The 13,151-nt window shown below is 52.9% G+C and overlaps 2 protein-coding genes across 9 annotated transcripts in view; one reads left to right on the plus strand and one right to left on the minus strand.

The window, feature by feature from the left end:
- Positions 1-505: 505 nt before the first annotated feature.
- YIPF5 (Yip1 domain family member 5) lies at positions 506-7,343 on the minus strand. The gene is made up of 6 exons (XM_071443672.1): positions 7,208-7,343; positions 6,909-7,017; positions 5,591-5,763; positions 4,547-4,692; positions 2,369-2,550; positions 506-1,542 (listed from the first exon to the last, which is right to left on the minus strand). The coding sequence occupies exons 2-6, from the start codon at positions 7,007-7,009 to the stop codon at positions 1,380-1,382; spliced, it is 765 nt and encodes a 254-aa protein (XP_071299773.1). The 5' UTR covers positions 7,010-7,017; positions 7,208-7,343; the 3' UTR covers positions 506-1,379.
- Positions 7,344-11,871: 4,528 nt separating this feature from the next.
- The window catches only part of KCTD16 (potassium channel tetramerization domain containing 16), a 62,982-nt gene continuing 61,702 nt past the window's right edge, over positions 11,872-13,151 (plus strand). For 6 of the 8 annotated variants that reach the window (XR_011681718.1, XR_011681720.1, XR_011681722.1 and 3 more), the window contains exon 1: positions 12,359-12,892. The gene's annotated coding sequence lies outside the window, so the exon portion shown is untranslated. Of the gene's footprint in view, positions 12,000-12,358; positions 12,893-13,151 lie in introns of those variants that run through there. The other 2 variants (XM_071443675.1, XM_071443676.1) reach the window with 2 other exon arrangements.

Genomic DNA, 13,151 nt, shown 5'->3' on the forward strand with positions numbered 1-13,151 from the left:
CTAAATAAATCCCTTTTCCTATGGCTTCTCCAAACTCAGTGTTGCCCTGGCAATAGAGCTGCTGAGTTGTTGTTCCTGTGCACTGAAGTTTGCTCATGCTGTGGTGAAAGAAAACATTATTCATAGTATTTTAATATCCAGGTGATCACCCTGGAAGGCACCTATGGAATCACTGCAAGGCTTTAAGAACTTTCCCTCTGGAATGTGCAGGATAAGCTGAATTAGCTGTTCTCAGAGTACAATATTAGAGTGTTAGAACCTGACTTGCTCAAGCAGCTGAGGGAGCTCTTCTATGTCCTAGGACTGTGTTTCATTAGGCTCACTGAAAATCAGTGCTATTGATCTGCACAGACACAGGACAGGAGCTCCCTCCTGCTCTTCACTCACTGTAGCAAACACCAAATCCACCCAATGAATTCAATTATAAATGTGATTTTGTTTCAACATGAAAATTTATATTTTAGTAACTGAACATCAAAAATAAAGGTTAGGAAAATCAAACACCTTTTTCAAAATTTAAGGAAAATTTAATCAATATGCCTTAAATTATTTTACAATAACTACAATACTGACAAGCATAACGTTTTCCAAATGGTGTTTTCCTTGGAAGCACTGTGAGAGAGATTCCTCTTCATCCATCCAGCAGAATGTGCACCATGAGGGAAGGAACCTCTGCCCACGTCCTTCAGAAACCCCAGTTAACATAAAGCTACAGACACCCCAATGTGGTCATGTTTCAAGTGTGACAGAATCACAGATCCCTTTCACTTTTAAGCATCTGTTTTCTACTTCATAATTTAAGTATCTTAAATCCTGAAATACTCTCACAGAAAATGAACAAATAATTGAGACTGGAGAGCTTAGGAGGATATTGGTTAAAATACAGGAAATACTCTAATTACTTTTGTTCATTTGTGCATTTTTGGTGAGGGGGGTCAGGAAACAGGTTCCTCTTTCCTGCAGATTTATCCAGAGTCCCCCAAATCCATGGCAGCTCCTTTCACTGTTTTAGATAAAAATCTACCAATTTGTAACTGCAACCCTTCGCCCTCCCCTAGAAAACAAAACAAAACAAAATGAACAAAAATCACAACCCTCAAATAAACAACTGAAAGTTACTTTTTCTAAATATCTAGGAATGGGAAAGAAATCACAGGAACTTGATAAGCATGAACACGTATTAAAGCTCTGGACTCCCCAGGTCATTGAAAACAGTATTCAAGGTCCTAAAAAAGTGAACACGAGACATTTTCCATTGTTCCAGGTGATTCAAACAGGTCTAGGTTTCATGATAGCAACACGAGACAGTTGTTTGCAGCTGTTTCTGGTCCAAGTCCATGTTCCACGCTGGGATTTTCCTTTTGGCCCCCAGAGTCTGTTCAGAAGACGGAGATGAGGGCGAAGACTCCGTACAGCAACGCGCAGGGGTAGGCCACGAGCAGCTGCTGGCCCTCCATGGCTAAGGCAGAGATAAAGATCTTGGAAGCAGAAAAGCTGCACCAGCCAATAATTCCAGCCGTGAGAATAATCCCCATCATCCCCCTGCAAAGGCAGAAAGACCAGAATTCCCGTGAGCCCTGTGTCTGTCCACCGGCACGAGTCCCACCTGCACTCATCAACACCTTGTGCAGGTTCTGGGATCAATTTCAGCACTTGGCATTAAATGAAATATTCCCACTGAAAGCACTGGGAAAGCCCTGGCACAGGGGGCACAGAGCAGCTGTGGCTGCCCCTGCATCCCTGGCAGTGCCCAAGGCCAGGCTGGACACTGGGGCTTGGAGCAAACTGGGACAGTGAGAGGTGTCCCTGCCATGGCAGGGGCGGCACTGGATGGGCTTTTCCAACCCAAACCATTCTTGGATTCTAGAATTTTAGAACAGTATCAGTCAATTATGATGGTAGAAAGCCCCCTCAAAATTAACTCTATGCATATGAAAATTTCAAAGCAGTGAGTATAAATTCTCTGCCAAGCTGTTTCTTTTCAGTGCTTAAATTCGCAGAGCCAAGACAAATCATTTGCATTTTCTTGTATTTGTAAAATCCTAATTTGTGTCTTCAATAATAATTACTTTCAGACTTTACAGGTGCTGAGACCTGTCAGATTCAGAGCTGGCTGAAAACAAACCTGAGCTTGCTCTTGGAGCCTAGGTATTCAAAAGCTGTTTGATGACTTAGAGGTCAAGCCAGGACTCACCCCCCTCCCCCAGTAAATACCCGAAGCCATTGATAATTAATTCTTGCCCTTACTGAAGATTCCTGTCACATTCAAACGATCCAGAGCTCCAGCACTGGACGTGCAGACTCCTCCCAGTGATTCCATCCCATGGCAGGAGGGCCCTGTGCCCCAGGGGCACACAGCAGCACTTACTGCAGCGAGAAGACGATGGCGAAGGAGGAGAGCAGGATCATGGGCAGCAGGCAGTAGCCCAGCACGCTGGCCACGCAGCCGAAGGACACCCCGGTGATGCTCATCAGGTTCAGCAGGCAGAACATGCCCAGGCAGCCGATGGCGCTGATCCCGTACACGTAACCAAACTGGATCTTGCCAGCCTGCAGCGGGCACAGCACCGGGACAGCACCGGGTCAGCACAGGATGGGGTCAGCACAAGGCTGGGGTCAGGATGGAGTCAGGATGGGGTCAGGATGGAACCAGCACAGGATGGGGTCAGGATGGGACCAGCACAGGATGGGGTCAGGATGGGGGTCAGGATGGAACCAGCACAGGATGGGGTCAGCACAGGATGGGGTCAGCATGGAACCAGCACAGGATGGGGTCAGGATGGGCCCAGCAGAGGATGAGGTCAGGATGGAACCAGCACAGGATTGGAGTCAGGATGGGGTCAGAATGGAACCAGCACAGGATGAAATCAGGATGGAACCAGCACAGGATGGGGTCAGAATGGGACCAGCACAGGATGGGGTCAGAATGGGACCAGCACAGGATGGGGTCAGAATGGGACCAGCACAGGATGAGATCAGGATGGAACCAGCACAGGATGAGATCAGGATGGAACCAGCACAGGTTGGAACCAGCACAGGATGAAATCAGGATGGAACCAGCACAGGATGGGGTCAGAATGGGACCAGCACAGGACTGGAGTTAGGATAGGGTCGGGATGGAACCAGGATGGGGTCAGGATGGAACCAGCCCAGGGAGCAGATCCACCCACCCTGGAACCCAGCAGGGGTGGGCACAGGCACTGTCCCCCAGCCCCAGCTCCCTCACTCCCATCCCACAGGGAATGTTTCCCCTCCAGAGTCCCAGGACACCTCATGTTCCAGGAGCCTGGAATTCCTCCTGACTCTGGATCTTAATGAACAGGTTCTGATCTGGTTGTTCTCTGATCTCAGCCCAGGAACTGTTTAGGGTTTAATCAAGAACTTCTCATGCTGATTGATTACTTGCAATAATGATCTTTACAGAACTGGAACTTCTTGACAAACCCAGAGCTGAAGCCCTTTACTTTGTGGTAGAATGCACAAAGTTATGGCACAAAGAAAATTATTTTTAAAAATCCCAGGAACAGCTGAGGCTGAGCTGCCAAGCACTGGGTGTGAACTTGGGATTAGCTGAGGGAGATTCTAAAAGGCCAAACCCACATTTGCTTGTTCACAAGCACAGGGGAAGCACATGTGGGTTATGTCCATGTATTCAGGTCATCTCCTGGTTTTCCCAGGCTGACACTGCTGCTTCCCCTCCAGCACTTGCCCAAGGCACCCTGCAGGACATGGGGCTGTGCAGCTTCCAGGGTGTCCCCCTCCAACAACTTCCAAACTGGATGTGCTTAGACCCAGCTCTCCTTCCCAAGCAGCACAGGAAACAACCACAACTGCTGAAACCTCTGTGCCAGGCTCTGCCCACTTCCTTTCACCACATTCCATGGATTTTTTTAAAAGCACACAGGAGAAATAAATTTTTAGGAAAAGAAAACTCAGATGTATCTATTATAAACATGTTCATTAATTTGACTGGCCTACTTTCCATAAATAGAAGTTACTTATTAAAGTAGGCTTGAAGGCCCCTTGGTACCACAGTGTGTTTTAACTGTCACAGCAACGTGAAATTTTAGGCAGAAATGACAAGCAGTGCCTGAAGCATTTAAAGCTAGAACAGATTAAAGCCCCTGAAGCTTTCAATGCCAAGGAACACTGTTTGCTGTCATCTGTGAGCCATTAAAGCACAATTACCCCAATTAAGCTCAGTTAGAAGAAGTGACCAGGCTCGAGCAGTGTCAGGCCCACTGAGCAACACAAGCAGTGTGAGAACAGGTTTGCTCCAGAGGGAGCTGGCACTGAAATCCCAGCTGCAGTGACAGAGCTCCCCCATCCCAGCAGTGTGAGAGGGCCCCGTGCCTCTGCCATGCACACACAATTTCTGTGCTGTGCAGGGTGAGGAGCTGACTCTGGTGATGTCTGGGGGTCCCTTCCCACTCAGGACACTCCATGGGAAGGATGAGCTTTCCCCAGGAGCCCTGAGGCAATGCAGGCTTCCCCTGGCACGTTTCCCAGCAGAGCTGTGCCCAGCAGCCCCGGGGCAGTGCCTCACCAGCAGCAGGGTGGCCCCAAAGGCCAGGCAGAACACCATGGGCCCGGCCAGGTCCGTCTCGTTCATGATGGTGCCGTCAGCCACCTTCAGGGGGTGCAGCACCGTTAGTGTTTTCTGCCAGATGTGGTCGAAATTGATCCCCAATTCTGCAAGTGAACACAATATGGATTTCATTCTTCCTCCCTGGCTGCCCCACTTGCTCCCCTCTTTGTCTTCCCTGCCTCTCCAGTTCCCATCTCCCCCAGATCCATGGTGGGCACCAGGGAACTGAGCCCTCCCCTCTTTCCTCCTGCTGCCTCCACACATGCCCAGTCTCAGGTGCTGGGAAGTGCCCAGGTGGTTTCTGAAGGACCAGGGAAGAGGCCAAGCACAGAGTTCTGCGTTTACAGAGGTGCTTTCAGCCCAGTTCCCTGATCCTGTTTTATTTATGTAAATAAATGAATAAAAAAGCCCAGGGGGTGGAAGGTATCATGCCCGGGGACAGGTGTGACAGATGCCTGTCTCTCCACCCTCTAACAGGGACAGTTTATTCAGTTGTTGGGAACTGAAAAATAACAGAAATAAGCTGGAAACTGATCCCAGCAAGCCAGACTTAGCTGAATATCCAGCCTGGCACTCTGCACAGGCTGTACTCCACAAAGGCATTTCTGCAGTGTTTAGCATTCCTTGTTAGCAATGAAACATTCCCATTCTAACCAAGATCAACTCACAGCACCTGCAGGCACTTAATTCACAAAGCGGGCAGTTACAATTATTATTTGCAACATGAGGAACATTAAGTGTTTTGCCACAAAGTCAGGTCTCCCAGTTAACTGATTTAATCTGCCACAGAGCAGCTGGAGTGAAACAAGAAAGCACAAATTCCCAGCTGCAAAAGATCACACAAGAACAAGGATCTTACATGCCAAAATACAGGTTAAAAAAATTCAATGAGAATTTCGAACGCACTGAGCACTCCCAGCAGCAGCAGGGAATCCACACACTGCTACCAACTTACCCCCAAACTAGGAGGAGTTCTGGCCTTAGGCCACAGCAAAGTTATACCTTCTAGTAGCGGAGGCTCATCCTCAAAGTTGCTCCCATAGAAAGACTGTGCTGAGGCCGGGGTGTAGCCCTGCGTGGGCTGGTAGATCTGCCCCGTGTAGGGCTGCTGCTGCTGCATCATGTCATGGGGCACAAAGCCAGCCTGCTGGGGGTACTCGTAGCCTCCATAGGGCCTGCAAAGCACAACCCCACGTTAGGGCACACCCAGAGCTGCTGCTGAGACACCTCCTGCAAGGCAAAGCTTCTCCCAGTCAGCGTGTCACAGACACCCCTTCCTTCTGCCTTAAAAAGTTCCGTGATGTGATCCCATACAAAACAAGCCAACCAAAGCCACCCTCTGCCCTAAACAACTCTTCAGGTATTCCTGCCATTATCTATCCCAAGTCTCACCACAGAGATTTCCATAAACGTTTCCAAAATCTTTAACTGTGGAAACAGAAGGAAAATGCAGAACTCCTCAGGTTAGCAGAGTCCAGCACGGGGGACACATTTGCTCAGGTCACAAATGGCACTGACCTGCTCCATCCATCTCAGGGATCACACAGAGGGAGCACAGCCCTCAGCCAGAGGCTGGATGTTCACACGGGGCTGCCAGGATCCCCCTGCCCCAGGAACATCCTCCACACCTCCCTGCTGCAGCCTGGGAGTCACCAGGACACTGCAGGCTCGCTTAGGTGGCACTAATTCCTAGTTCCCAAGTGAGTGACAGGAGATGGAGCTGCAGAAAAACAGTATTTCTTCTCCCAAGGACATGCAGATCACTCATATAATTAAGATTGTTCATATAACTTGTCCTTTAATCTCCTAACACTTGCTCTGAAATCTACCAGGCAGAGAATTGAACACAGAATTCCTTCAGAGCTCCATTTACAGACAGTGAATTCAGCTCTCCATCCAACAGAACAACTGGGGCTCATTTCCAGAAACCAGCAGCTGGCTGAAGTGCCAAACCTTCCTGGAGACACAGACTGTCCCAGAAGTATCCTAAGGAAACCTAGAGGAGAGCTGGAGAGGGACTTTGAACAAGGGCTTGGAGTGCCAGGACAAGGGGAATGGCTCCCCAATGCCAGAGGGCAGAGCTGGATGGGATATTGGGAAAGAACTGCTCCCTGGGAGGGTGTCAGGCCCCGGCACAGGTGCCCAGAGCAGCTGGGGCTGCCCCTGCATCCCTGGCAGTGCCCCAGGCCAGGCTGGACAGGGCTGGGAGCCCCTGGGACAGCGGAAGGTGTCCCTGCCATGGCAGGGCGGGACGGGCTAAGATCTGGGGTGCCCCGAGCCGAGCCCCGGATGCCGTGCCCCGGCAGGGCACACGAGTTACTTGCTGTACGGCCGCCCGGTGTAGTCGTAGGGCTGCGCCTGGTCCTCGATGCTGTAACTGCTCTGGAAGAATTCGGTGTTGAAGCCGTCGAACCCGGACATCGCCCCCTCTGCAAGAGACCAGCGAGGCGGGTTGCGGCCGGCCCGAGCGGCCCCGCGCGGCGCTGCCCGCTCCGCTCCCGCCGCTCGGCCCCGCCGCGGGCCCGGGACCTCGCGCTGCGCCCCGCGCCCGCCCGCCGCTCCGCCCCGTACCCCGCTCCGTGGGCCCCGGGCCGCTCCCTGCTCGGGTCCCGGCCTCACCTGCGGCCACGGCCCGGCCCCGCTCCCGCCGCCGCGGCCCCTGCGACGTGTCACGGCCGCGCCTCCACTTCCGGGACACCGCGCGCCGCTCCGCGCACGCGCGCGACGGGACGGGACGGCCCCGCCTCAGCTCAGCTCGGCCCTGCCCGGCCCTCCCTCAGCCTCTCCTCAGCCCCGGCCCTCCCTCAGCCCAGCCCAGCCCAGCCCTCCCTCAGTCCAGCCCAGCCCTCCCTCAGTCCAGCCCTCCCTCAGTCCGGCCCTCCCTCAGCCCCTCCTCAGCCCTGGCCCCGCCTCAGCCCAGCCCAGCCCTCCCTCAGCCCAGCCTTCCCTCAGCCCGGCCCTCCCTGGAGCCCAGGCTCAGCCACACGGGGTCGGTGTGGCTCCGGTGCAGCGGCTTCACTCCCTTTCATAAGTCCACAAGAAATATTTTCCTGTGCCACACGAAAATAGCTTTGCTAGAGCTGTGAATCTTCTTGTATCACAGCCCGGCTGTTGGCCCACCCCTCCCAAATGAGCTGGCGGACCTGGGAATACGGGGCCACTGAGAAAACTGGCACGACTGGCACTGTGAACACACTCTCATGTGGAGAAGCTCATTTTAGGGTCACTCAGTGTTTATCCCCAAGGCTGGGGAAAATGATTTCAGCAGTCTTTAGAGGCCTGTTAACTAGAATTCGTTTTTATTAAGTCTCTCATGTCCCAGAGCTGAGCACAGGGAGGAGCGGCCCTGCTTTGTGGCTTGGGTGGGCTTTGAGGTGGCAGTCAGGGAAAACCCTGGCTGGGGAAGGGCAGCTGAAACTTCCCAATGAGCTGAGTCAGGGCTGCTGCTTTATCCTTGTTTCACACCTCGCTGATGAGGCTCAGAACTACACCAGAACCATTTCCACCCCGTGCACGATGTGCTCTGCGCTCTGGCAGCCTCCTGGAGCCAAGCACCAGCCATGGGGCACACAACGTTACACAGGCCATGTTCCTGGTATAAGTATGTGTAGGTTTTTCCTTTGGATTTTTAAATTCATTTTGGCTCAGGACACAGTTACAGTCATTTTGTTACAAACCTGTGTATGTAATATTCTGCCGGTGAAATGGCTGTATTTAAATCGCAGCCCTGTTCCAAGCCTCACCTGCAAAGCAGATCTGACAGTGCAGAGTCCATGGCACTGGCAAGAACAGGCTCCCAGGAAATGTGTCACTTTGTAGAGCTGAATGGAGTACGGTGGAGAATTACAGCCACGGAAAACAGAGATCAGTAACTGTGCCATAAGCCGCTTCATGCAAATTTACACTTTAGGAGAATGAGTGTTTGCAGGCTGAGAAGATGCCAGCGTTCATGCAAGAGCTGCACAGTGTGCGGGCTGCGGCTTAGTGCCCCTGGGCTGAGCTGTGTGCCTCACTGCAGCTCACTGGGCAGGCAAATGAGACCCAAACCCCAGGCACTGGGCTGTGCAATTGGGACCTGCTGGGGAAACGCTCTCTGCCGAGAAACCTGTTTGGGTTTGCTTAGATTATTAGAATTTCCTGACAGCTTAGGTCGAGCTTTCGTTGATGAGCTTTCCTTGCACCAGGCATCTCAGCACTGCTGAAGGGAGTCACAGGGTGGACTCCCGGCCCTCCGGGGCAGCGGGTGCTCTGACACAGCCCGTGGGGTCAAGGGGAGGGCAGGCACTGCAGCTGCACAGCTGCCTCTTCCCGATGCTCTGGGGAGGGCAGGCACTGCAGCTGCACAGCTGCCTCTTCCCGATGCTCTGGGGAGGGCAGGCACTGTTCTTGCCTGGCTTGCCTTGCAGGGAGCTCTGGAGCTGGCTGATGGGAAGGATCCGCCCCTGCTGGAGGGGTGTCTGGGTTAGGGGGCTGGAACTCGCAGGAGTCGGGGACTGGTTCCCCCCAGGCTCTGTTCTTTGCCGTGGTTGAGGCTGGATTGGCAGTCCTGCCTGGGAGCACCAGTGCAGGACACGGTTTCTGCCTCACTGGCCCTCATGATAGGCCCAGGGCAGACATTCCTTGTTCCTCTGCCGTGCTACCCTCTCAGAAACTGCCCTCTTCTCGCTGCCCTGGGAAACATTGCCTGGGCTCAGTACTCAGACATGAGCCTGCTGAGAAGTGCAGAATGTTACGGGGAACAGGACTGAAGGATCCTGAGGTGGCACCTTGAAGTTGTTCCTGAATCAAAGTGCAAGCCTGGAACTGGAAGTGCTGTTCTTCTTTCTTCCTTTTTTACTTGAACTATTGTGTGTAAAGACCACACAGAGCGATGAAAGTTCTCATGTGGCTTTTTAGGTGGAATCTTCTATCCAAAATCCAACTTGAATGTATTTTTTCCTCAGAATTACTACTTCAGTTTCTGCTTCTTTCAGTTGCTCCTTCTCCAGGCACCTCAAAGCTCTTGTGTTGTTGCTGATAAACAGCTTCCATGTTTCTCACTATGTGTGGGCGACTTGATTGGAATTTCCAGCCTGTAGGTTTCCTCTGGAGATGGGAAGTGATACACACACACACACCCTGCTACTCCAGCCCAGGTAACACTGCCCTTCCTTTCTAGCACTCATTGCTGCTGCTTTTCAGACACCTATTTCTAACACCCACCAAATTCAATAAAGTCACTTGTTCCATGATTTCCTGAAATGCCAATTTAGCACTTTGTCATAGGGAATGACCTCAAACCTGTGAATGATGTCACAGCATTCATGGATTGGCTTCCAGCACAGCTATGCTGGGGCTTTTGAAACATACACTTTAAGCTCAGGCTAAATTTTCCCTTGCCTGTGCTGAAGGTTATGAAGGCATCTGTCAGAAGTGAGAAGTGCTTCATCCTCCTCCCTTTGATGGTTACTGCTTTTCTCTTCCATCAGAACTGTAGTTGCTCCTTGGTGTGGTCCTGACACATATTTTACATTTAGGTCACCGTGTATTTGGCCCAGATTTTAAAGTTTCACTCTGTCAAGCTGCATTTTGATGGATTTGGCCCATGGCTTGTATTTAGCTGGGGAGCATTACGTGATGCTTTTACTCCTGAAGTCATTTCATCAAAGGAAATTGTGTTACAGTGAAATGATTGGAACGTCCCATGTGAAGAAATAAAAGCAGGTGCTGAATTGCTTTCATTACTATTTGAAAAGTGCAGTTGCATTTCTAAAGCTGTTGTGATTAAAATTCTATGGGTTTTGTTCTTTTCAAAGGGCAATTCTGATGATAATGTTTCAAAAAGACTCCGAGCTTAGAGCTGTCTCTACTGGCTAATCACAGGGAGTCCACGCCTGCTGCTCGTTCGAGCTTGTCAGGAGTCCCAGGTGTGTGGGTAGCTCCTGTCCCTGCTCACGGAGCCCCTGCACATCCCACTCGCTGTGCTGTCCTGGCCCCGGGCAGCGCGGGCTGAGCTCCACCCCAGCCTCGGGCCTTGGCTTCTTGTCACGGGGACATCACAAACGCTTCCGTGCCGGTTTGAGCAGCGTCAGCTCTTACTGGGGATGGGGAATGGATTCTTCAAGCCCTGCCAGGATGAAAATGGATTTTAATTAGATTGCAGCATATGAACTAGCACAGACAACTGACATGTTTGCAAAAGCTGATGCAATTCTCCCTGCTCTGAACAGGGACAGCACTGGCACTCCCAGAGGCAGCTGTCGATCCCCGTGGCTGGTCATGCAGGTGTTAAATCCTGTCTGCACCGACTGCACCAGGCTCTTAAAAAAGTAATGAAGACATTTAAGTGAACATGATCTCACATCCCACCTTTAAATCCTCTGTGCAGGGGTTATGGAGCCCTTGACCTGCACTGCTTCAGCTGCTCTGCAGAGCCACGAGGGCAGGACACAGGACTTGGGCTTTTCTGGGGCACAGCCAGCACACCCTGTAGTGGCACCAGATTCTGCTGGTTTGAAAATAAAGATCCTGAAATGAGAGACAGATTTTGTTCAGGAGTGCAGCAGTTGCTTCAGAATTAATGAATTAAGGTAAAAAATCAACAGTTAATTGATTAACTGTTCAGCTTTCAGATTTAATTTGAAAAGTCTGTAGGTACACAAGTAATGATTTTCTGTCTTAGCCTTGAAAATTATTCTTTTGGCTATTTTCTTTTAAATTATGGCCATGTTTTTAAATTATGGCCATGTTTATTTGCAGCCTCAGCTGGTGCTAATACACCAAGGTTGTGGATTCAATCCCCGTGTGGATTAACTTAAGAGCTGGACTCCATGATCCATGACTCTTCCAACTCAAAATATTCCGTGAATCTGTGAACTTAAGTGCAGTCAGCAAAATCTACCCCTGCATGGTGACTCCATCACACAGAGACTTCACTCTAAAGCTTTTAGCCACCTTTGAGTAAAAGGCTTTCTTTTCTCATGTGTTATCATTCCGAGAAGAGTGGTGTGAGTGTTATCATTCCGAGAAGAGTGGTGTGAGCTGTCACGGGGCTGTGCTGCCCCGTTCCCGCGGGTGCCCGGCAGTGTGGGGTGCCCGGGGAGCCGCTCCCGCAGCGCCTCCGCTGGGTTTCGGCTGCACCGGGCTGCCGGCTCCTCTCTCGGTGCCCGCAGCGCCCGGGCCGAGCAGCGGGGACGGACACGAGGTGGCGGTGCCGGAGCGTCCGCGGCTCTCCCCGTGAGAGACCCACAAGTACAGCGGGTCCTCCGCACCGCCGGAGCCGCCCCCGGTCCCTCCTCCTCCCTCCCGCGCCCCGCGGCCGGTCCCCTCCCTGCCGGCTCCGGGAGATGAGGAGCGGCGGCAGCGGGAGCGAGTCCCGCTCCTGCGCGGCAGCCGCGGCCGCGCACCGGGAGCCCCCGCGGAGCCGGGACAGGCACGTTGGGGGCGGGCAGGGGTCGGGCGCTGCCGGCCGAGGGGACGGAGCGGGAGGGACGGCACCGGAGCTCGAGCGGTGAGCGGCGGGCGGCAGCGCTGCCGGCCCGGCCCGGCCCGGCGGGGACCGGCGCTGTCCGCGGTGCTGCCGCTGCCGCTGTCGGCGGTGCTGCCGCTGTCCGCGGTGCTGCCGCTGTCCGCGGTGCTGCCCGGGCTGTGCGCGCCCTGCCGTGCCCGGCGCTGCCCGCCTGTGCCTGTGCCCGTGCCCGGCGCTGCCCGCTCGCGGCGCTGCCCGGTGCCGGCGCGGGACGCGGCGCCCATCCCGGCCCGACTCCTTTAAGATGATGCAATCGGCATCGCCCTCCGCGCTGCCGGCCCCGCGCCGCTGAGCGGAGCCCGGAGCGCGCAGCGGGGCGGAGCGGAGCCGGCGCGGGGCGGCCCCGCGGTGCCCGCGGTCCCGGCGGGCCATGGGGGAGCCGCCGGCCGCGCTGCCGCCGCGGGAGCCGCCGGAGCCCGGCAGTGCCTAGCGCAGGCTGCGGGCTTTCTGCAAGTCATCGGGGCCGGCCCCCGCTGCCCTCCCGCTCCCCCAGCCCAGCGCATCCACTCGGGAATTATTTTATTTATTTGTTTGTTTATTTATTTATTTATTTATTTATTTTCTTCCACCGTGCTGTATGTACTGGTTTCCTCGTCACCCACCACGGTTAACTTCCCTGTGACTCGGTTTAACACTTGAGACCTCCGTGGATGCTGCTAAGAGCACTTCTCTTGCCTTTGCTGTCCCTTGTTGGGATCGGATTCACACTACCCGGACCCTGTGTGCCTGTATGTGTGTTCTGAGTGTCTTGACATTTTGGTTTTCTTTACAAGAGCTATGCATTAATTGTTACCAAGGTAAGACTCCCCGTTCTTGTTCCCTCATGTGCATGTCTGATTTAGATGTTTCTTTAAAGATGAAGTCTGCAGTTTCTTTTAAATAGTGGAGTCATATGTAGCCCTTCCATTGATGAATACTTGTGAAATAGAAGCATAGAACTTGCCAAAATAAAGAGACCTATTTAGCAGATTTAGCCTGGCTCTACAAACTGTTCTGCTTTTCTCTGTTGCAGCAGCTGTGATGCTTAAAGAGTAATTTGTGCCTTGTTTTGTTTTC

This window comes from Agelaius tricolor, unplaced genomic scaffold (assembly GCF_023055355.1).
Source record: "Agelaius tricolor isolate 1412-34295 unplaced genomic scaffold, bAgeTri1.0.p SCAF_18, whole genome shotgun sequence".
Classification (NCBI taxonomy): Eukaryota; Metazoa; Chordata; class Aves; order Passeriformes; family Icteridae; genus Agelaius; species Agelaius tricolor.